The 25,312-nt window shown below is 37.4% G+C and overlaps 1 protein-coding gene across 11 annotated transcripts in view; it reads right to left on the minus strand.

Moving 5' to 3' along the window:
• Nucleotides 1–25,312, minus strand: part of UTRN (utrophin) — a 497,326-nt gene that overhangs the window by 131,511 nt on the left and 340,503 nt on the right. For all 11 annotated transcript variants that reach the window (XM_025997956.2, XM_072719084.1, XM_025997957.2 and 8 more), the window contains 2 exons: nucleotides 16,147–16,319; nucleotides 4,753–4,909 (listed from right to left, as the gene is read on the minus strand). In XM_025997956.2, coding sequence (XP_025853741.2) covers nucleotides 4,753–4,909; nucleotides 16,147–16,319 — 330 coding nt within the window. The remainder of the gene's footprint in view (nucleotides 1–4,752; nucleotides 4,910–16,146; nucleotides 16,320–25,312) is intronic.

Here is a 25,312-nt window from a genome sequence, read left to right on the forward strand (position 1 = left end):
ATTGGCAAGTCGGAGATTCAACTACAGTTAGACTACTCAATGATTACGAATGGCAAAGTTTAGTAAGGAAGGTAAATAATTGCAGATAGTGTCACATCTTTAAATATTGCTCTACTAGTACTGAGGCATAGTGATTTGCCCTCATGGTAATAATTTATAGTGATTAGAAACATGATACTTGACAGTTGGCAAAGAAGTTTGCTTTTGACAAAATGTGACTATATTTGGAAATGGGGTCTTTAAAGAAGTAGTTAAGTAAAAATGAGGTCACTAGGATGGGCCATTAAGACTGATGTCCTTTTATAAAAAGAGGGTATTTTGAGCGGCCTTAAAAAACAGGTACAGAGGAAAGGCCACCTGAAGACACAGGGAAACGATAGCCACCCACAAGACAAGGAGAGAAGCCTCAGAAAAAAAATCAACCCTGCAGACACCTTGATCTCGGACTTTGAACCTCCAGAACTGTGAGAAAATTAATTTCTTTTATGTCACTCAATCAATGGTGCTTTGTTATGGTGGCTCCCACAAATGATTACACACCTCCACAAACTCTACTTGGAAATCTCTTTCATGATTTATTTCTAGCGTAAGAGCCTGCTTAGTTTTCAGAGTTAAATATGAAACTTGGGTCAAAACATTAATAATATATGATATTAAGGCAGCCTGTAGTTTTAGATCACTGATAAATTAGAAGGCAGACCATAATAGATCACAATAAAGTATCATATTCTAGAACCTATAATCAATACTAAACTCCACAAAGGATTATTCTAGTGAGGGTGTAACAATGAGGTGAGAAACCACCTGGCCCCATACTCAGAGACTCAATCCCTGCTATTCATATAAACTTTCTAATATAAAACTCAAAGTACAGACTATTAAATGAAAACTCTTGATAAGTCCTACTTATTGAACATCCTTCAGGATGAAGAACATCCTTCAACAGTAGTCAGAATTATGCACAATGTGCTAAGTGATGGCAGCTGTGATAAAGATGTAACAGTAACCCAAAAGTCTATTAGAAGGCACCAAGACATTTAGAAAGCAGTGCTCAACTATATCCAACTTACACTATTCCTCTCTCTCAGCTGCAACCAAGGGTATTGTGCATAGTTGTAAGACTCAAAAGATAAAAGGAAAGTGAAAACATCATTTTTCCAACTATACTAATCCCAGCCTATACCACCATCACCCTTCCTCCTCATAATCCCCATTTTGCCATCAGGGTCTCTCTCCTGGTCATGGTGATTTTACTGTCCCTGTAGCTAACCCAGCCTCTCAGCTCCTTATACACTCTTCCCAAAGAACTGTGTTCTCCACCCTACCTGTGCAACTCACTCTCACAAAAAGACATTAGAAGTTGTCATTAACAATAAATGCATCCCTCCACAAACTCAATTTCTAGCATCCCTTCTCTGGCCACAACCAGCTTTCTTTATAGTTTGTACCCCTCCCCAGTTCCCCAATATGAATGATTTCTTAGCTCCACTGCTGTATCCCATTCATTGACTTCTAACATCATTTTATTGTCTGTCCCTCATCTCTGAGATCCTCGTATCTCCGTTTACCCGGTCTCAATGTCACATGCATTCATTATCATAGGTCTCTTTTATTTCTGTAACTCCCTTGCCTCTCTCTTACTCCATTATATATGCTTGGTTCAATTCAACTTTTCAATGCACTCCTCATCTTCAGTGAACCAACTCAACATGGGTGAAGAAAAACATTCACATTGGCCTTTCTCACTTTAAATTTATGAGCAGTGACCTCAAGTGGGCTCTCCAGAATGTCCTGTGGTCTTCTTGTACATTCCTAGTTTAACTCACCCATTTCTAGACTACATTTCCTGCCTCTTCTCTACCCAAACCTCCACATCGTCTTCCTTCTTCTCATCATCAGTTGATGACCTTGCTCCTTATTTCATTGAGAAAGCAGAGGCAATCAAAAAGAGAATCTAATGATTATCAAATGCAAATCTACAAACTACCTTTCTGTTAGAACAGATGAACTCTTTATCCTCCTACCCAAGATCAACTGTTGCACTTGTACACTGGATCCCATTCCATCCCCTACCTGGTACTCTCCCACTTTACAAGATCATTCCCATTAGCAGAGAAACAAATTGAATTTGTCCTTATCCTTATAAAACCATTATCTGATTCCACATTCTGTCTCCAGGTACTGCCTCATTTGCTTAGTCCTAAAACCTTTGATTCCTGTCACTATAAGCCCTTCTCTTTCTCTTATATTCCACATATCCAATCCATTAGCATATCCTGTTGGTTCTTCCCAAATATATTCAGAAACCAGTTACTTCTACCTCCACCTTTATACCTTTGTTCAAGTCATCATTATCCCCCATTTAGATTACTGAAATACACTCCTGAACTCTTCTATAATTTATTCTTCATAATTTCACCTATAATTATTATATAATGTAAGTCATATCACAGCAGTATCATTATCAAAACCTTCAATGGTTTCCCATCTCACTTGGAGTAAAAGTCAAGTCCTTACAAAGGACTTTCAAGTATCTATGTGATTTAAGCCCCTTGCCCCTGCCTCTACCCCAACCTCACCTCCTACCTCTTATTTGGCTGAATTGTTTCAACAACACTAGTATCCATGCTATTCCTCAAATATGACTAGAACATGGAAATCTCTATAGCCCATGTGTTTCTGTCCCCTTTTCTGATGATATCTTCCAAAAGGAGTAGCATTATTTACTGCATCACATTTACATTGGTTCTCTTCTCAAAAACCACCCCATTTATGGCACTTTCCTGGCCTTCTCCACATAAAACATCACCTCTGCTGTTTATACTCTCCCATCCCTCTCTCTCCCCTTGACCTTGCTTTATCTTTTTCATGGCACTTATTACCATGGGACATACATGTATTTATTGCTTGTCTAGTGTCTGTCTCTTACTACTTGGAATCTGGCAAGAGCTTTATTTTGCTCATTGACTCACCAATGCCTAGAATAGTGCCTGGTGCATATTACACACTCAATAAATATTTGCTGAATGAATGAACCAGTATTATCATCAATATCATTACCAGCATTATCTTTATTATCTAAATGCCCAGGCCAAAATGGTTGGTGCAGAGCAACTGCATTCTAAGACTCTAAGTGAAACACGGTCTAAAATAGGCTGACCTTGCTGGTAGGAGGACTTAGAAAAACATAGCCAGCACTTACTGGAAACACTGATGTGCACTTTACTTTAAGGCCAGAAGAGGAAAATCATTTCATGCCTCAAGAATTGAGGTTTTAACCAAAACTAGTTGAAGATGGTCACAAGCAGATTTTATTCCTTAACAGAGCACTTCTATTAGAAGAGCTTTGTATTATTCTATTTCGTCACTGAATCCACAAAAAAGGTCTATGAATAATCAATAGAAGAAAAAGCTGAAAAAAAAGGAGAACTGTGATTTTCCTAAATCAGTGATTTAAAATCTTCTATCATGGTTTGTTGTTGTTATTTTGCATGTTATATTCCACAGGGTTTTCTTTTTTCTTATCTTAGAACTATTTCTCTATCAGTTTCTTCTCAAGTAGAAAGAGAAAATTTACCCAAATGATAATTTGAATAACCTAGTCAACAGGGATCCAAAGTAAAATAAATTTCAAACTCTTTATCATTTTGAAGCAAACTTATTACCTAGATGACCTCTTCCTTTCTTCCTTTAGAAGATGCATGCATTAGTGTTCATCACTTTTCCAAAGGAAACAGAATTCTAACATCACATTAAAATGTACAGATTTAGAATGAGAACATGCATGTGAAGAGTAAAAAATTATATAACAATACAAGCCAATGTGTAGTACATAAGAAAATGGGCATGAAGGAATATTAAATAAACGAATGTAAAATTAATAAGTCAGACTCTAAATAACACAAAGACCTAAGACTTAATGTGTCAGCGATAATATTTCAGCATATCTACTTCTCAGAGTAAAAATACAAATTTGCATAGAGACAGAAATTTGAGCAGAATAAAAATGTAACTCAAAAAAAGGTCTAAGTCTAGAAAACTAAAACCTATAAAATGATCTAAATACTCACCCTCACTTGCTTTAAGACTTTATTCTATACTCTACTTCTATAGGTCCTTATTTTTTTTTTACTTCCATTTATTATGAATACAATAATTTGTAATTCTTTTTAACTATGCCTCCTGAATTTAAGACTTACAGTAAAAAAAAATTCTGCAATAGAATATATTAATATTTTAAAATCTATTTAGAAAGTTAGATAAATGTCATGAAACATTAAAAGCAGGACAAGGCTTTAGAGATCTGTAATCTTTGGGAAAAAATTAATTAAATACGAAGAGACAAATTAATTACAAACAAATGGAAGCAATGCATGCAACTTAAATTAAGTGTCTAAATACTGACAATTAGAAACAGCAGGTAGAGGGACACCTGGGTTGGCTTCAGCTCAGGTTCAACTTTTGGTTTCAGCTCAGGACATGATCTCGAGGTCATGGGACCAAATCCTGCAACAGGCTCCATGCTCAGCAGAGGTCTGCTTAAGCATTCTCTCCCTCTCCTTCTGCCCTCCCCCCCCACACTCTCTCTCTTTCAAATAAATAAATTAAATCTATAAATAAAAGAAATGGGGGTTTGGGAGTGAAATTCTGTGCTGATTGCTTCAACTCAGATATTAATCTTAAATTTTGAGTATTTACTTTGCCAAAATAAAAAAAAATAGGAAAGGTCCCCACCATATGCAGTCAACTTACTTTACAGTGATCATACTGGAGCTGTAAGGCTGGGACATCCCCTCCAATGGGCATTTGATTTTGAAGCTCTTCATCTTTAATATTCAGCCATTTGATCAGTTCTTCTAAGGATGTCAGCAACCTGTTCCACTTCTCAGCACTGGCCTCCAAATGGGCCCTGTTGAGAGACAGCACTGACCACATTTAGAAACTTGAACTGTGTTAAAAAAAATTATATATCTTCCCTTAGGCTCATAATCTTGTATGACCAACTAATGTTCACATCCAAGAGAGCCGGACTCTTTTTTAATAAAAAGAAATCAAGGTGGCTTAGTGGTTGAGCATCTGCCTTTGTCTCAGGATGTGATCCCAGGGTTCTGGGATCAAGTCCTACATCAGGCTCCCCTCCCCGCAGGGACCTTGGTTCTCCCTCAGCATATGTCTCTGCCTCTCCCTCTGTGTCTCTCATGAATAAATAAATAAAATCTTTTAAAAAATAAAAAATTAAAATAAATGAAAAAGAAAAGATCCTGTAAGAAACAGTTAATTTGAAGAAGATGAAATATGCAGAAATGCTGGTAATATCTATCAAAATTTACAATAGGTAACTACACTCCACAAAGGCATAAATATGAGGCTTTCAAGAATGTCTGTGATAAAATATAAAATTATAAAAGCAAATTTCAGTAGCTTATGTAAGTATATATATATACTCAAATATAATTTTTTCTCCTTTCATCCATATACATGAAGAAAGAGGGGTAGAGAGAGGAAAAGAAGCAACTATATGCATATAACATGTTTAGAAAGATACATACTAGATGGGATAACTACAGAAAACACAGTAAATAATTTTATATATTTATACACTAATTGAGTATGTATAACAGGCTTATATTATTTTTCTTTCTAAAAGAGCTAATTAATATTTTAGGAAAGGAAATTACTAATATCTTAATTTCCCTTAGAACTCAATAAATTACTGAAAGCAGAATATCACCAGCATTCACCTCAAAGTTGGGAAATAATCACCCATTGCTCAGCTAGAACGCTATTTGGCTTCAAGCTGATTGTTGTCCAGTGACAAATGTCTACGGGAATACAAAACAATTGGGCAAAAACCATTGATTACAGTACTTCATACTCTGGTTTAAAGGTGAGGTCTTTTTCAGTAACAATTTTTGCTTTTAGAACAGAAAAGTATCTACAGATTCTGAAATTATGAACTTTATAATCAGGAAACCATGCTTCAGAAATACATTTTTATGTGATGAAGATTCCAATAAGAGTAAAAGCTCTTGAGAATAGAAATGAAAATAAAAGCACAAATCTGGGGCCCTAAAGAAAGGGCACTTACCCAGCCTCAAGCCTACACTTCATGGGCTGGAATTGAAAGGAGAGATCAGATCAATAACTCCATGCACTGCAAGAGTCAGTGTTTACCCAACCCTGTACCACCCCAGTGGGCAGATGGTGAATGTGGACTTAAGTGTGCTTGATCTTTCAGAATGAGAGGTGGAGGGATAATGGAAACAGATCTTAGGTTTGTTACACACTGCCTTCCAAAGACTAAAGCCAATGATGGCAAAAGATGATTCATTTGGGGCAACCTCAGGTGCAAGAAACCTCTGTTGTCCAGGCTTCACATCCTCTCAGTTAGCTGTGACCTTGATATTGGCATTAGGATCCCCTCTTCCACAAAACTGCTCCTTCTCTGAGTAATAGACGAATCAACAAGGGACAGCCACTACTGTCCCTCAGCCCTATCAGCGGAGCTGATAGCTCCACCATAGTTAATTCAAACAAGTATTTTTCCATTGAGCACATTAGGTGGTATTCCAGCAATAGACATTCAACAATATCCTAAGTCCTTGTTTAAGAGTTCATAATGCTCTCAGAGGAACGATCTGATCTCTAGTTCATAAAATAATGACCATGGTCTATCAGCCAATATTCTTGGCTAAAAAAAATAGATAAATAAAAATGGAGTTCTGCATATCTCTAAAATACCACATACTAGCATTTAGTCACATACAAAAGGCCAGTTGTCCTGCAATCTATTTATAGCTCCATTGTCAGCTGGCTAATATAAAACAAACTATTCAAACCCTAAAATTCTATGTCTTATTCAAAAGAACTCAGTATGAAATAATACAAAATAATTTGTAAATACAGAAAGAAGTTTGAGGTATTTTATAATTCTTTGAGAATTGTACGATTAAAAAGTTTGTTATATTCTCTCGCATTTATAATCTTTTCTATTCACTCTACAGGTGCCATGACTGACCTCACTTTACAAAATTTTGCTTTAATGAGATCCTGATTCTGCCTGAGTGCCAGCTTTTCTGTGTTCATATTGATTAATTTTAGGCCAAATATATAATTACCTATCCGTGATAAACAGTAATTTTACTTGTCACAGAGCAGAACCAAATAATTTCAATTATATTAACTGAAAACTCTGCCAGTTACAAATTATTTTGCCATAAATATATTCCACTAAGGTGCTGCAATTTCTTTCTAGTATTTTTTTAAAGATTTTATTTATTTATTAATGAGAGACACACAGGGAGAGAGAGAGAGAGAGGCAGCGACACAGGCAGAGGGAGAAACAGGCTCCATGCAGAAAGCCTGACGCAGGACTGGATCTCGGGTCTCCACAATCATGTCCTGGGCTGAAGGCGGCACTAAACTGCTGAGCCACCCGGGCTGCCCTCTTTCTAGTATTTTTAAATGCAAAAAAGAATGACATCAGAGGCCTTTAGTCGATCAAGACGCGCCTGAGTGTCTCTGTGTGCAAAACATTTAGGCATATACCCTGACCTCCTTTTTTAGATTATTTGATCCTGCTTCTTCAGTATCTGCAGTTTGACTCTAATTAATAACTAAATCGGACGTTACATTCCTTTGAAATCCAGTTACACACACTCATCCAGTGAAGAGCATGCAAAATTTTTCCCCAATGTAATTAACTCTTTCGACTGCATAAAATAATGAAATTGATCACTGAAATCTACTGCATTCAGCACCTGAAGGACTCTATGTTCACAAAGATGAAGACAATGCTTTTTATAGAGAGTACTGAAGTGACTTGGAAATAAATGAGATAACACTAGTGTCCGTACTTCTCTGCATCTTCCTTCTTCCAACACAAAAAGCAAGCTGATGTGCCAGAGTCATTGCCTGGAAAATCTGTTCTGGTTAGTCTCCAATAGATTCTGTGTGTTCAGTGGATTACTACCATATGCCCAAATACATGCATGCTTCCATAGTAGCCTTCAGTGTTCTTGTTTCAATTCAATTCTTTCATCTTTTAAGATGAAAGCCTTTTCTTGGGCACCGGGCTGAATGTTTTGCACGTAGAAAACTTAAAGTTGTTTTTGGTGTACTGGTACTTTCTCAGTTTTACTCTAAACATTTTAAAGCTTTCCCTTCCCCACAACTACGGATGACCAGTCAGTCATCAAATTTTCAGAATCTTATAAACATTTTTTTTTAAGATTTTATTTATTTATTCATGAGACACACAGACAGAGAGGCAGAGACACAGGCTGAGGATCCTGGGATCATGACCTGGACTGAAGGCAGACACTCAACCACTGAGCCACCCAGGTGCCCTACCTTAAAACATTTCTTTAACTCCTATCTGCGGGCACTCACATTCTGCATAACTGACTTATTAGCCTAATTCTCACTTGTTTCAGTTTATTCATTGGGTGCTTGACATGTGCAAAACTAGAGGTACTTTCACTGAATGTATCAACTTAGGATGATGTCTACTACAGAACAGGCTTTACACAAGTTAGCTCTCATTACACTGAATCGTTTATTTTACAAGTCTCTAAACATTTTTAAGTAACCAACTATTTTTAAAAATATATAATGTGAAAACTTCTTAGAAAGTAAGGATCCACACAAATGATACTCTACCATTCAAATATAATATGGAGGAAACTCTAAATTAATATGTGTTTTTAAATCACAAAAGCCTTGGGGCACCTGGATGGCTCAGCAGGTTAAATGTCCCACTCTATGAGATTGAGCCCTGAGTCAAGCCGAGAGTGGAGCCTGCTGGAGACTCTCTCTCACCCTCTCCTTCTGCCCTGTCCCTGCTCACGATCTCTATCTAAAATCAATCAATCACAAAATCTTCTACTTTTCAATGTTTCTTCAAAGAAGTCTTTATTCCTTCTCCCAATGTAGATATGAATACAGAGAACAAACAGTATGAGTAAGCAGGGGCATTTATAAAAAGAAAATATAGCTTTCCATTTATTCACTACAAACAAACATCTATGGAGCGCTCGCACTGATACCAGGCACTACATGATTTCAGAAATAAAAAGTCCTGGGGTCAGATTAGGAGAAAGACAAGTTAACCAAATATACTCTGATATAAGAAATTTAACAACAGTTCTCTGCAGGAACCACAATTCAGAGAAGAAAAAAACTTGCTCAAGGACAGAATTTGGGATTCAAACTGAAATCTAAACTGTTTCCACTTCACTGCTTTCATTATGGACAGCATTTAAGAGGCCAGATAGAACTGCCCAGACATATTTATAGACAAGTGAAGATACATTTGCAAAGTAGGTCTACCAAAGAATACAATGACCCAAATTAAGGGGAACAAATACATACTATCCCCTATCATGTAAGGAACACACATAAGTAAATGTCCAATTTGGCATTTTTATGACAAATGAAATTTATTTTTAATTTGTGGTAAAACCCATAGATTATAAATCTAGTTATAATGAAAGACAATACCCTTATTAGTGCAAGAATAACCAGTTACAGTAGAAGGAGTTATTCTTGCTCCGAGAAAGGGAGTTAAGATGACTAGGAGAAAAAGGAATTCAGTCTGTGTTGAAAAGAACACCAAAGCTATGCTTCCAATATGGCAGCCACCAACAACATGTAGCAATTTCCATTTAAGCTGAAGTTAATTAAATAAAATTTGAAATTCACATTATCAGTTGCACTACCCACATTTCAAGCACTCAATATGCCACATGTGGCTAGTGGCCATCACACTGAACAGTATAGAGACAGAACACTTCCACTTTCTCAGAAAGTTCTATCAGAAAGTGCTGAGCCAGATGGAAAAAAAGAAAAAAGAGAGGAACAGAATCTTTCTCTGTTCGACTTGAGATAAGGAAATTTTAGTAGTTTTACAATATGGTTAGCAAAATCAACTGGCTAAAACTAAAAGTGGTGTCAATGACATTGTAAGATGTGATAACATTAGATGTAATCATGATGTTAAAGGTTAATCTTCTCTAAGGGCTCTTAAAAGGGTGCCCTGAATTTTTAAGAGGCTCATAAAAGAAAGGAAAGATAGAATTTTATCTTTGAACTCTGTTTTCATTAGATTTGACAATTTCACTGGCCTTTGAAACCATATGTTAATAAGAATCTATATTAAACATCATTAAGCTGATAAGTGGATATTTAATTAACATAGTCCTAAATTAAATAAATCTAACATAAAAAGTTAAGCCATGTCATTCATATTACTGAATTTATTTCTGATCACATTTTTCCAGAGAGTAAAAAATATTGTCAAATTCCCTAAGAGGCTATCGTCTAGCTGACATTTCAAATCATTAGCTATTATCTCTTCTATCAGTCTAAGTGAAATATATACTTGTAAGTATAATTTGTAGATTGCAAAGAATATTTTGCACACGGGACTTCAGTATTTAAAAGTCTAATCAAGGTTATTCAAAAGGACTGCAAAATAATATTTAAGATATGAACGCAAGGTACTGAGCCACAGGTTATTACACAGTGGTCCAATGACCACACCAAAGTCAAAGGAAGTAATGTCTGTAAAGCACTTTGTGTAGGTCTGGCATATGAATATTCAATAAATATTAGCTGTTATTGTAATCGTTGGCAGACATTCTCCCTCTAAAAATGATGATAAATTAGAGCCAATGCTCCCTGCCATGACAACATTGACTTTAACACAATTACAGCACAATCTGAAATACAGAATGCACAGAAGGGACATATAACCTGTCCATAGTGGCACAGCTGCTGAGTGGCAAAGCCGGGTTCTGAACCTAGGCAGTACAGCTCCATAGCATTAACACTACTAAACACCATCCTGTACCACTGCTCTTTAGGGTATGCTTCCTATATGAGGGCCTATTGCTGAGTATAATAAACTGTTTTATCTTTCTTTTAATTAAGGTATTATTACCACATAACATTCTATCACTTTCAGGTGGACAACACAATGATTCAACATAGGTGTGCATTGCCAAATGATCACCACAATATGTCTAGTTAATATCCATCACCACATAGAGTTACAAATTGATATATATTTGTATAAAGAAGTATACATATTTTATAAATACCCAAATAAGAATGAATGTTAAGATAATTTGTTTTGCCCATTTTTTGAAGTTAATAATGAAGAATGTATCACTCACTTCTTTAGTGAAGCATATCTGAGCTATATGAAAACACACACAAGAGATGCCTGGGTGGCTCAGCGGTTTGGCACCTGCCTTTGGCCCAGGGTGTAATCCTGGAGTCCCAGGATTGAGTCCCACATCAGGCTCTCTGCATGGAGCCTGCTCCTCTCTCTGCCTGTGTCTCTGCCTCTCTCTCTCTCTCTGTCTCTCATGAATAAATAAATAAATCTTAAAAAAAGAAAAGAAAACATACACAAGTCAATACAGGTATAGATCTAGGCTTCCAGTTCTTATACATTTATAATGCTGTTATGTGTCATAACATAGTTACAGCAATGTGTTGTCTCTCGCTTCTTCCCTTTATAACAGTTATTTGAGAAAATGAGACTATGTAGACTAGTTCTGTTTCCACTTCTCCACTTCCCATTCTGACCTTTGGTTCTTCTGAAATCAGATTTTCACCTCAACCAAAACACTGTCCCAGCAGTCACCAAAGCTCTTCCCATTGCTCCTGGCCTCTGTCATCCTGATCTTGCTGTACCTCCTGAGGGGCTGGTACCACCAACCACACCTCTCCCTTGGAAAAACCTTCTCTCAGCTCTTGACAACACCCCTGGTTCTCCTCTCCTCAGAGCCACCCACTTCTCAGGTTCCTTTGCTGGCTTTCCTTTCCTTCACCTATTCCTGATATAATAGGGTTTCCTGGGATTCTTTGCTGTGCCCTCTTCTAAGTTTTCACCCTCTTGCCTACTCACAACGCCTTGCCTGCCACCTCCATCTAGGTACTCCTCATCTCACCATTTCTTTATGTGGCCTACAGCTCTCTTTCAAAGAGATGTCCATCCAATGGCTACTGGCAATTTGTTTCTAGATATCTCACTTAGTGTCTCAATAACGTGAACTGAGTACTTATCTCTTCCCATTTGTGGATACTGAAGAGATCTGTTAGCAGCTCTCCTTGTCTTCGGAACTACACTATTGAATAAAGCATCCTCCATGGGCATGTGGGAGGGATCTTTCCAAAGCTCACATTTAATTATGTCACCTAAGAGTTTTCAAATTCTATTACCAGAGGAATGAGCATGGTGCACACAGCTGTTCCATGAGTATGTCTCACCTCTCCACCTTTTTTTCTGGCCACAATCTTTCCCCTCCATACCCACTATTTCTGTGAAAACAGTATTATGTCAAGCCTCCTATTTACATGTCCTTCTCCAGGGCTTACAGTCCATCTGGAGAATATACACCCTTTGAGGCTCAGCTTAGTGAATGGCTCTTTCATGAAGCCTTTGATAATCATCTGAAGAGAAAGTAACCACACCCTTCATTGAACCCACCTTAACCTGGATAGACCTGTGAGCCTGCTAGGACAGGCAGCATGTCTTGTTTATTATTTGCAATGCCTTAAACACAGAAGTTTGTTCTTATTAACTGCTTGAATAAATGCCTGAATCTCCAGAGGTCGCTTATGAGGCTAAAAATTCTTTTAATTCTAATCACATTAATAACACACTTTACGAACCGATTAACATTCAGGAAGGGGGAAAAGAGAGAAAGAGAGAGAGGGAGACAAATCATGAGAGACTCTTAACTCTAGAGAACAAATTGGGGATTGATGGAGGGAGGGGGGTGGGGGATGGGATAGGTTATGAGTACTAAGGGGAGCATGGGGAGCCCATGATGAGCACTGGGTGTTATATGTAAAGGATGAACCACTGAACTCTACTTCTGAACCAAGACTGAATTGCATATCAACTAACTAGAATTTAAATTTTAAAAATTTTAAACTTAAAAAACACACACTTTGGGCAGCCCTGGTGGTGCAGTGGTTTGGTGCCACCTGCAGCCTGGGGTGTGATCCTGGAGACCTGGGATCGAGTCCCAAGTCAGGCTCCCTGCATGGAGCGTGCTTCTCCCTCTGCCTGTGTCTCTGCCTCTCTCTCTGTGTCTCTCATGAATAAATAAATAAAATCTTAAAAACACACACACACACACACACACACACTTTACTGGAATATGTGATCTATCTTAATGTAGAAATCTACCAGCAAAAGTTTACTCTCCCATATTCTAAAAATAATATTAATTTATTTATTAGATAATATTGCAACAGGGTGTCTGGGTGGCTCAGTCAGGTAAACATTTGCCTTGGGCTCAGGTCATGATTCCAGGGTCCTGGGATAGAGTTGTGTTGGCCTCCACACTCAGTTGGGAGACCTGCTTCTCCTTCTCCCTCTGCTGCTCCCCTGCTTGTGCTCTGTGTCAAATAAATGAATAAATCTTTTTTTTTTAAAGATACTATTGCAAGTTTATGAGATTTTTCTTTTCAGGTTAGAAAAAAAAGGGACTTGATTGCCTTAGGAATAGCATCTGTGGAAGATCAAAGATGTTTTTTGTCTGTAGCTTTCCATTTGGAATGATCTCTTTATGATGTAAGCCTTCAATAAACTCTCCTTCCTACAGAATTCATCCTCCAAAGTATCAAAATTCCAGCACCACACACACAATCCTTCCCAGGGCCAACACTGTAACTTTTCACTTGTTAGATTAGATGTTGGTTTTGCTAGGACCTCAGTGAATGTTTTTCACTGAATTAACATTTTAAATCACTTTATTTTTATTTTTGAGGAACAGAAAGTTACAACTCAATGGGATTTGGCCAACTGAAATTTCAATCCTTTAATTTTTTAAAGATTTTATTTATTTATTCATGAGACAGAGAGAGAGAAAGGCAGAGGGAGAAGCAGGCCCCCTGTGAGGAGGCTGTTGTGGACTTGATCCCAGGACCCCAGGATAACGAAAGGCAGATTCTGCTCAACCACTGAGCCACCCAGGCATCCCTTGAAATTTCATTCTTAAAATAAGCATAAGTATATTCTCTCACTATGCAATACTCCCAAATTTTCCTCTCATCAAAAAAAGTAGTTGGCTGATGTTGACATAATTTCCAAGAGGATCTTTACAAAGGGGCTGCCATGGTCATGATAAATTACCCCCTTCCCTTAAGGGTAAGAAGAAGTGTGAATCTCCCTCTACGAGATGCCAAAGAATAAAACCTTTCAGGACATCTCTTTAGAAAGAAATTTTTTTTAAAGTTTATTCACAATAAATAATCACGAAAGATTTCTACTCTCTAGGAGCTGATTCTACAAAATCCAGAAGCCAGATGAAGCAGATCCACTGAGCCCCTTTATATTTAAACAAAAACAAAAACAAACTAGATGCTATATTAGACAACCTTTATGTAGATGAAAGAACTACCAGATTATCCCATTCAATCTTCACAGGAATCCTGTAGATTAAATATTTATATCTTGACTGTGTGAATGAGAAAGCTATAGCTCAGAGAAACTGAGGGATTTGTCTAAGATCAGTAAGTAAACAGCAAAGTCAAAGAATCAAACTTATGATCATTTTGTTTAAGGTTGTACACTTTTCAATACATCATACAGTTTCTGAACCTTAAAAGAAACTGACCCAGATGTAAGATCTAGGTCTTTCTTTGTATTTTTGTTGCTTGTTTAGGTTTTATTTATTTGAGAGAAAGGGAAAGAGAGTCTGTGAGCAGGAGGAGGGAGAGGGACAAGCAAACTCTGAGCTGAGCGCAGAACCCAATGCACAGCTCCATCTCAAAACCCTGAGATCATGACCTGAGCTGAAATCAAGAGTCAGATGATCAACCAACTGAACCACCCAGGTACTCCTAGATCTAGGTCTTTCTACCAACATTCCTCTTTTGGATCTTTTTTAAAAAAATATATTCTATTTATTTATTCATGAGAGACCCAGAAAGAAGCAAAGACACGGGCAGAAGGAGAAGCATGCTTAGGACCCCGGGATCACGCCCTGAGCCAAGGTAGATGCTCAACCACTGAGCCACCAAGGTGCCCCCCTCTTTTGGATCTTTGCTCAGTAGCACCTTCTCAGTTTCCTGTAAACTCATATCCATTGGGTACTGTTCACCATTTATTAAATGTAATTCTAAACTTTTAATAGCATTAATAATTGTCACCCTTGGTAGTTTTTCAGGGTCATTTCCTAGCCAGCACTCTGGTCCTCAAATTCACCCTGATTTAATTTTACTCTCTCCAAAGGGAGACATGAATCATAAGTTTTCCATGTCAGTGTCCATGAGCAATATTTAATCTCTATAAATATATTTTCCAATTGATATACAAATAGCATGACGAAGCAAAACAACTACGGCCAAGAGTCAGAAAGATCTAGGTTCAAATCCTGGCTTGGCACTTGTTAGCTCAAAAACTTGGCAAGTTCCTATTATTCATTAAGCTTCTGTTTCCTCATGTAAGGAAGGATGTTACTATTCACCTAATGGGAGATTTTTGAGTACTAAGTAATGTCTGTAAAGATGTTAACAGAGTACTTGGTCAAGGTAAACACTCAATAACCAGCAGGTGTTGGTAAAATCATTTTTCTTAGTTTCAGATTTAAAATAAGATGTGTGGGCATGTGGGTGGCTCAGTTGGTTAAACATTTGCCTTGGGCTCAGGTCACAATCCTGGGGTCCTGGGATGGAGTCCTATTTAGGGCTCCCTGCTCAGTGGGGAGTCTGCCTCTCCCTCCCCATCTGCCTCTCCCGAGCTCATGTTCTCTTGAGGGCTCTCTTTCTCAAATAAATAAATAGAATCTTAAAAAAAATATATGATGCTTAAATTTGTGAACAGCCAATATTTGGCAGGAGGCCCTGTATATGAATGGAGCTAAAACTGCAGCTTTAAAATTTTTTTTGCATTTATATCTTTTTTGTTAAGGTTTTAAGTAATCTCTGCACCAATGTGAGGCTCGAACTCACAAGCCTGAGAGCTAGAGCTGCATGTTCTTTCAACTGAGCCAGGCAGGCACCTCTGCGTTTAAATTTCAGAAAGTAGCATGATGGTAAGTCTTCCAGTTCTCTTTCCGATACACGAAAATCATAAAAATATCCCTCCCCCACCAGTTTTATTTCACTATTGACTGTTCTGACCTGATGCTGGCAGATTTGGCTTTTAGGTCATTCCATCTTTGGTTCATATCATCCAGGCGATGCTGAAGCATAGTAGCCTCTTCAGAATTTCCCAAAGCTTTTACCATCTTCTGCCTATTTCCATCAATGCTTTTAAATATGTCATTATGTGCATCAATTTCTGCCTGGATGTCCTAAAGAGAAAAGAGCAGAGACAATGTAAATGTTAGATATTAGTACCAACACTACCTTGGGGTTGCTATCTAGAACGTTATTTTTTTTCTATTCTACAAATGAGGTTTTTTGTTTTTAAATCAAAACAGTTAAATTCATCTTAAATGATAACAAATTCAAGTGTGTCCACAATTCTTTTCTTTTTTTTTTTTTTAATTTTTTTTTATGATAGTCACAGAGAGAGAGAGAGAGAGGCAGAGACATGGGCAGAGGGAGAAGCAGGCTCCATGCACCGGGAGCCTGATGTGGGATTCGATCCTGGGTCTCCAGGATCGTGCCCTGGGCCAGAGGCAGGCGCCAAACTGCTGCGCCACCCAGGGATCCCTGTGTCCACAATTCTTATGTTGAAAATAATAGTCTTCAAATCTTCAGTATATTGATTTTCCATTTCTTAAAAAGGGAATGTATTATAATCTAAATTTTATGGGTCAGATGATGTTAGTATTTCATTTTTTTTTAGAAGACTTTATTTAGTTATATGAGAGAGAGCATGAGCAGGGGTGAGAGGTGGGGAGTGGGCAGAGACAAAGAAAGAAGCAGGCTCCCCAGCTAAGCAGGGAGCCTGATATGGTGATTGATCCCAGGGCTCCAAGAACCTGACCTAAACTGAAGGCAGAATTAAGGGACTGAGCCACCTAGGCACCACAAATGTTAGTATTTCAGATTCATGAGAAATTTTTGAAATTTTACATAATTATTATTGCCAAATCACTGAATACTGATTAATACCCAGATTCTTTCTCCCCTTTGTACGTGGGGAAAACTGCCCTCAAAGTATCAAAGTATGATGTTTTACAGAAATATTACATAATTTTACTTGTCGGGTTTTTTTTTTTTTTTACATTTGGACAAATTTAATAGTTTGTCCTTCCAATCTAATAAAATTTATTTCTAAACTTTTAAAAGAAATTATTTAACACTACATCTGAAACTAATGATGTACTACATGTTGGTTAACAGAATTCAAGTTAAAAAAAAGAACATTTTCATAAAAATGTTTACCCTCATTAAGAACTAAAAACTTATGACAAAATAATATTTGTCCTGTTAAATAGAAAAAAATTTTTTTTCTAAAGTGAATTTTACTTAAAATAAGACTTGTTATAAATTAAAAATAAAAAATGGTTTGGACTTTGAAGATGTATTTTGGCAATCTGTATCAAAAGCCTTAATATTGTTGAAATCACCTATCCTAGAATATTTATGTATAAACACATTTATCACATTAATTGTTTTTAAAGTAAAATATTAGAAACTATCATAATACTTAATGGTATATAATATTAAGTTTAAAAGTGAAGGATACAAAACTATACATTATGATGTTAATTTATTTAAGGTAGGTGTTTAAATTAGCATATGTTTTTTATATATCATTGTATACACATACATCCAAAAACTGTACAAAATATCAAAATAGTATAATATCTATACAAAAAAATTAAAGGACATTTTTGTTTCCTCTGTTTTAAGATTTTATTTATTTATTTGAGAGTGAGAGAGCATAAGCAGGGGGGAGCAGCAGAGGGAGAAGGAAAAGACTTCCCACTGAGCAGGGAGCTCAGTCCCAGGACACTGGGATCATGACCTGAGCCAAAGGTTTACCTGCAAAGTGTGATTTGGGTACACACATAATTGGTGTTCACCACCAAACAAAAACTCAGGAGTTTGATGACTCTTGTGCATTTCCCTAGCACCTCTATCCCACAGACTACAAAGCAGACACCAACAGGGGAACAGGGTACAGAGCCAGGTCCTGATTCAAGGTACTCAGGCTGGACAACATTATGCATGGAAAATGGCAATCTCAATATAATTTCAGTTTGGGATGCTTCAAATAGAAATTCTCGGTGAAAAAGAAAAAGGTAAGTTGAAAGGTTCTTTGGTGTCATCATCTGAACCTAGTCCTTATTCTTTAGGATGTAACTGTTCTATTTTTGTGTTCTGAAATGCATTTTAAGACATCTAAAGAGATATATAAAAAGATCAATAATTTTAGGTTCATGTTGTACATATGCACGATAACCATCTTTCTTAAGAAGCTCAACAACAGGGCTGCTGGGTGGTTCAGTCGGTTAAATATCTGCCTTCAACTCTGGTCATGATCCTAGAATCCTGGAATTGAGCCTTGCAAGTGGCTCCCTGCTCATGGGAGAGTCAGCTACTTCCTATCTCTCTGCCCCTCCCCCCATCTGTGCTCCCGCATGCTCTCTCTAAAATAAAGAAATAAACTCTTAACAAAAAGAAGAAGCTCAATGACACCATGAGCAAGGCATCTCTTTGCTCTCTAATGCCAACATGAATCTGCACTCAAATTTCCTGTACAGGTTCCTAATCATTATTAATGAACTACACCCCAAATCACAGGGAAACTTCCAACTACTACTTCCTGAAGTAGCCTGACATATTTGCTTCCTTTCATAGTCAAGAGAAGTAGGAAGACAGAAGTATATTAACATCCATAAACACTTTTTAAGCTTCATGGAAGTATCCTACAACATCAGGAAATCTGGTTACTGAGAGTATAGAGCAAATTTGGCTCCTGATATCCAATCAAGTGATGCCTTTCCAACCCAGCCACAAAGACAAATGGAGTACAACAGAGCACCATCACTGGCCAGTCATGATTGTAGGTATTTCTATCAGGTTTTGGTTAAGAAAACTACCAAACATCATATATGCATATTTCAGTATGTGAAAAACCCTTTCACACATGAGCCTCCACAAAAGTTAGGAAGAAGATCAACAACCAGAAAATGATCAGAGAAAAGGAAATCAGCCTGCATTATTTTGTTTTATGTAACTAAAATTGGGTGGCATATTTACTTGGCTAAATATATTAAAAGCTCCTAAAGTCAGAAAAATCATCTTAATATTTCTTCTGTATTCTTCACAGTCTCTGCTACACAGAATGAGCCTAGAGTAAAATAGATAGGTAGATAGATAAATGTATAAATGCATGAATGAAAATATCAAGTTCATCTTGACTGGCATATTAACCACTATAATGCCAAGGAAAATCAGACAATTACACAATTGGAAGGGAGTGCAGTAATCATTTTGTTTAATCTCTTCATTAAAAAAATTTAATATGGGAACCTAAACCTACAATTATTTAGAAGCTTGCAGTGCAAAGCCCTGCCTAATCTTTCACTGGAAATTTAGAATTATATGGAGTTAATGAATTACGTTCCTTCATAGATGATTGTACAATGATACACTGGTTTTAAAATCAAGATCCCAGCACAGGAGTCTGTTAGATCATGACCCTGATGTAGCACACCAAATGCTAAAATAAATTGAAATTCCATGAAGGAGAGTTTACTCTCACTGCATAGCTGAGGGACTTGCCCTTATAATGCTCACCTCTGTCACCTGTAACCCATTCTGAACATTAAGCAGCACAAAATAGTTATTGATAATTAGTTATGGGAATGTAATCCATGCAGAAGCACAAAGCAATGCTCTCCCAAGCATTTAACATAAGCCAGTCATGTGCACAAAGAGGCCAGAGCAAAGTATTCAAGCAGTTGAACTAACATTTAAAAACAAGACAAAGGGGTATGTAAGGATTCAATTGAAACATACCTTCTAAGAATATAAGCATAATGTAGAAGGTTAGGAGAAGCCAGGGGTTAGGATAAAAGGACTATATAGGAAAACACGATCAAATGCATAAGCTGTACACTGTCAGCACAGCCTTCCAGAAGATAGCTACAAAGCTCACAGAGATTCACTGATAAGTCTCTTGTGCACAACACCCACTTCCCAGGTCAAAATTAACCTCATAAATAAAGGAAAATATGTATTTGCTTGCTTATTTAATAACTGATATTTCCATACCAATTTTGCCCCTAACTGGACATTTCTCTAATTACCTAATCTACAGAGATATTATATGCTGACACTTTACAATGTAAGTCACATACATTTTACTTTTTTTAAGACTTTATTTATTTATTTGAGAAAGAGAGTGGAGCGGGGGGTGCAGGGGGTACTACATGAGTGGAGAGAGAGAATGAGAGAAGCAGGCTCCTCCCTGAGCAAGGAGCCTGACATGGGGCTCAATCCCAGGACCCTGAGATCATGACCTGTGCTGAAGGGAGACATGTTAACTGACTGAACCACCCAGGTGCCCCAATTTTACTTCTTTCTAATGCTCTATAATCAATAGTGGCTATAACCATGTGAGCAAAAAAACTGGGTTATAATAAGCAGAACTGCTTGAACCCTCTGCTAGGAAACAGAGATTAAGAATATAGTACCATTAGAATTCAGCAACTGAATTGGTGCTGGAATATATTCAACCTCTTCAGAACTTGTTCACATAATTTTGGTTTATTTTTGCATGGCATATTTACCTAACCCTACATGGCCACAGCAATGTTTTCTCTGAAGGAGTCCTAACCCCTTTCCTGAAGGTGAAGAAGTAAGGTCAGCAACGACTTCCCTACCGTATCCAAAGGCTCAGGCTAAATCAACAAAGTTAACCATTAGGGGAAAAGAAATCCACTGTTCCTTTCAAAAACAAGACTGGAATTCAGAGACAGTATGGGATTGATTAACAGGAGCTCAGTGGGATTGTTGCCAGAGATTTAGGTTTTGAAAAGGAGGAATCATAACTTTTTTGTAACAAGTCAGATATTACCTAAAAATAACATAACAACCAAATAACATCATGAGAGGTCATAATATGATATGTAAATATGCTTTGGGGCTTTTGTGAAGCCTCTGGGATGGTGAGTAATTGCAATTAATTATTCAACTAATTATTATGATTAATTTCAATAAACTATTCAATTAATTATTTATAAGCTACATTTTCATTCAACAACTAATCGCATAGATTTTAATCACTCTATTAATAATTATGGAATCACATTTGACAGACAACAGAAAGTAATATTACCTGGTCTATAGCAGCATTTGTAAAATAAGAAACCAATGCCAGTAATGCCTTTTCCCATTATCTATGATTACAAAAATGTTAGACAACAGGGTCGAAAAAAAGTTAAATTACTAAGTGGAACAAGCTCACAATTAACTGCCCTTCCAAGATAATTTGAACAAGCCAACTTGCAATGATAAAGAATCAATAAACAAAATATGGTTTAAATTCCAACACACCAAACACTGCTCTTAATCAAAGTATCTTTCATAACCAAAAAGTGTTCCAAATCCTTGAATCTATACCAGTTGTTACTGAAACATATTAAAATCCTAGTGAATTAAAACACAATGGCCTCCCTCCTTAACCGAGCAGGTTTGATCGACATGAACACAAGTTTCTTAGGAGCAGTTATTAAATGCTTTGTGTAGCCATATTACTGCCCCACCTTAATTCCCCCAAATCAGACAACAGAATCAAAACTGAACTGAAAACCCAAAGATAATGACATGTTAAATGTTTAAAACTACAATCCCAGAGCACCCAACTCTCACCTCCTGATCTGTCCTATTGCTCAGAAAGATCTGTTTCTTTCTCCATACTCATTCACCTCAAAACCATTAACCTCAAACCCATCTTTTAAGTCCCAGTTTAAATGTAATTTCTGCAGTATAGATTCTCTGCATCTGGGTTAGATTAGGGCTACCTGTTACCCTCATAGCTCCCTCTACATTTGCTGCATGACACACTTGTAGTAAGAGATTTTCCCTATTTAAAGTCTATATCTGCCCCTTAGGCCATAAGTTCAATGGGGGGAATGCCTATTTTATCCCCTACTCCATCCCTGAACTCAGCCCAGTGCCTGGTACAAACTCTACACCTCATAAATATTTGCTAACTATTGAACAAATGAATAGACCTTGAAATTGGAAGTTTACTGTGTCTTCAAGTACACATTTGTTTGAATATTAAACATTGCAAATTGGGCAGTAAAATATAGCTTCAAATTATAATTTTTAAAAGTACTCATCCTGAAGGAGGTAAATGCCATAAAGCAAATTTATCATTGAGTGCTTTCTTTCTATCACTATGGGAAGTCACCTTCCCCATAGGGTTCAGCAAGAGAGTAGTATTACTCAGACACAGACATATGCACATACACACATATCCCCCCCCCAATTAAAAAACTGTCATTATCATTAATCACCTAGCAGCAGAACTGCATAAGTTAATAAAAAGACATCAGTCTCTCAAAATGTCAACGAGCTACAACTGTCCATTACTCTATCCTCTGTGACTACTAAATAAATGGAATAGACAGTACACAATGCAAATGGCTCAAGTGTGACAGTATATTAGGCACTGAAGCCATCAGATACCTCCTTTTACTTAGTACTTTCAGGGAGAAAATTAATTCACTAAAATCAAGGTGACACTAACACCAACTCATAGGATTTCAGAGAGGTGTGTTGGTGCACCAGCTTTCTATGTCAAGTCAACTGTAAGTCTGGCCAGAGTAATCAATCACGCTGTGCACATGGTCACAGTGCTCACCCCTCATCACTTGGTTTAATGAAAGGGGCCTGCTTGCTGGCAGGCACATCTTGCCACAAGGTCATCCTCCCTTGGTAAGAAGTTCCAGTCTCAACCTCCTCTTTACCACCAGTCTGGGATACACATAGTTTCTGTCAGCTGGGATTTCCTGATCCTTGGTGAGCTGTCACCTTGAGAGAGTAGTAGAGAACATCTCTTGCCTTCTGGATTTCCAGGGATATTCAGCATTGCCTTTTCTGGCTCTAAGAGATTAGGAATGAGTACAAGTATAATTTGTCCACCCTGCCTATGCTGGAAAACCAATCCTGGTTATCACCCATTTTGAGACTAAATAACAAAATCACAGACTGCAATCATGTGCCAATCATTCATGTTTATACAGATTTCCAATATAAATCACAAAACCACTGGATGTCTCTGAAATTCAAAAATGTCAACCAGAATACTCCCTTTCAATTTGTCTCACAAGTCAATTGCTGTCTTGAAGTTATGGTGAAAGTCTGCAGTCATTTGGAAATTTCAATTACTAAGCAGTCTATAATTTTTCAGATTAACCATCACTGGAAGACCCACCATATCCCAACTTCGGACCCTTGTGTTCTTACAGCCTGAAGTGGCTTCAGGAGCACAGCAAAATTACCTTTTTTGCTATGACAACCTAAATCTCAGACTGCAGAATTTCAACTACTGACATGAGAAGTGTTAAATCACTATGGTCAGTATTCTCTCAAGAAGCAGATCACTAATACTGAGGAAAAGACGGGTCTAAGGGAACTGAAAGTAAAAGAACTAAGGGAAAGTCTGTTATTCAGCTTCTGAAGGTATCATATGGCTTTTGCATTACAGCAGAAGGCCTTGGTCCTTCCTTAAAAATGGCATTATTGCTTTCAGAGCTGGGGGAAGGTAGGCAGTTGTATTTGAGAAGTGTGAGGTAGTGGTACCTTTCCATAACACCAGTTTTCCTGGCAATGAATCAATATAGCAAAGGCTATATGGGACAGCTTTTGTGAAAATACACAAAGGATTTTTTAAAAAATACCTGACGTGGAGAAAAATATATTCATGTACGACAACTTCCTACAAACGAAATATGGCAAAGAGAGTAACTCAAACAGATTTTTATAAAAGCGTCTCTAAAACATAAATAAACATATACGGAGAACTTCAGATTGTGAATGGCAACAGGATTGTTTCTTTGAATTTGCCTCTGTCTCAAAAAAAAAAAATCTCAAATCAAGCCTTTGATAGGAATAAGCCAGCAGACTTCTATCTTTACTGACTTTACTGTCAATTCAACTACTAAAGTAAGAATAAGAAATAGGCAGATAGTAAGGTCTGGGAGTTAAAAGAGGAAATATATTAATATGACCAGAACTTGTAACTTTGCCAATAAAATGGCCAGAAGACCGGGCAGGTTAATAACCTCTGGTATCTGACCTAGGCTTTTAAGACTAATAGCAGCAATTACAATACAAAAGTCCAGCTATTGCCCACAATTACTGCCTCTTAGGGGGGTCTAAGTAATGAATTATTCATGAAACATATGCCCTATACCTTTTTAGGAAGAAACAGACAAATCTATACAAACCAAGCTAACAGATCTCTTGATGGTCATAAAGTTTGTCACCTGCTGTTCCCAGATGCCATAAAAAAGATATTCTCTGCCTCCTCTGCCCCTTTTAAATGGTGAGCAAGTGGGAACCATCCCCACTCTAAGGAATTTAGGTGCTTAACAACATATTAAAGTGAGAGATCAAAGTGTGTCCTGTGTTACAATCCTTATTACTACAGTTGGGGTGCAGGAGAGATGGGGGAGGGGGGAGCTTCCAGCCAGAAGAAGCTACATTCTTCTTTATCCATACTCTTCCCACTACACTGTTTCTATCACCAGGAGGGAAGCAATAAGTGCAATTGTTCTGGAAAAACTTCTAAATTTTTCAGATGACATGGTTTTACGCCTTTTTCCTCTGGCAATTGTAGTTTCGTAAGAAAAAGCCCATTATTCCTTTAATGACTCAATACAGTCTTGCTTACTTGTAACGAACCACAGGGTTTTCAAGGTGAAGCCACTGAGCACAACTTTAACAACTGATAAACAATTGATTTATGCACACAGTGCAATTACTTCACTTCTTTCTTTTTCTTTAAAGACTGGAAGTTGAAAGAAGATAAGTGCTTGGCATCCAAAGGCTAGGGAAGGGCAGGAGCCCATAAGCAGCACGTTGAGGTTTTCTGTTTTGTTTAACTATAAATGTAAGGTAGCTTTGGCAGGCTGGGCTCAATCCTAGAGTGTGCCAAGAACTTTCCTATGGAAAAAAAGAACTAAGTGCAAAATTAATGATCCAAGCGTTAAAGCTTCACAGTGCATGCAAGCACTCCACATATAAAACAAGACACTCATAAATGAAAAGAAAATGTTTAAGATCGGATGTGCCCTTGTCACTGGGAGGCATCTTCTTCCTACTCAGAACTGAATCTTCAGAAAGCAGGCTGGGAAAGGCAGAGCTCCTC

This window comes from Vulpes vulpes, chromosome 1 (assembly GCF_048418805.1).
Source record: "Vulpes vulpes isolate BD-2025 chromosome 1, VulVul3, whole genome shotgun sequence".
Lineage (NCBI taxonomy): Eukaryota > Metazoa > Chordata > Mammalia > Carnivora > Canidae > Vulpes > Vulpes vulpes.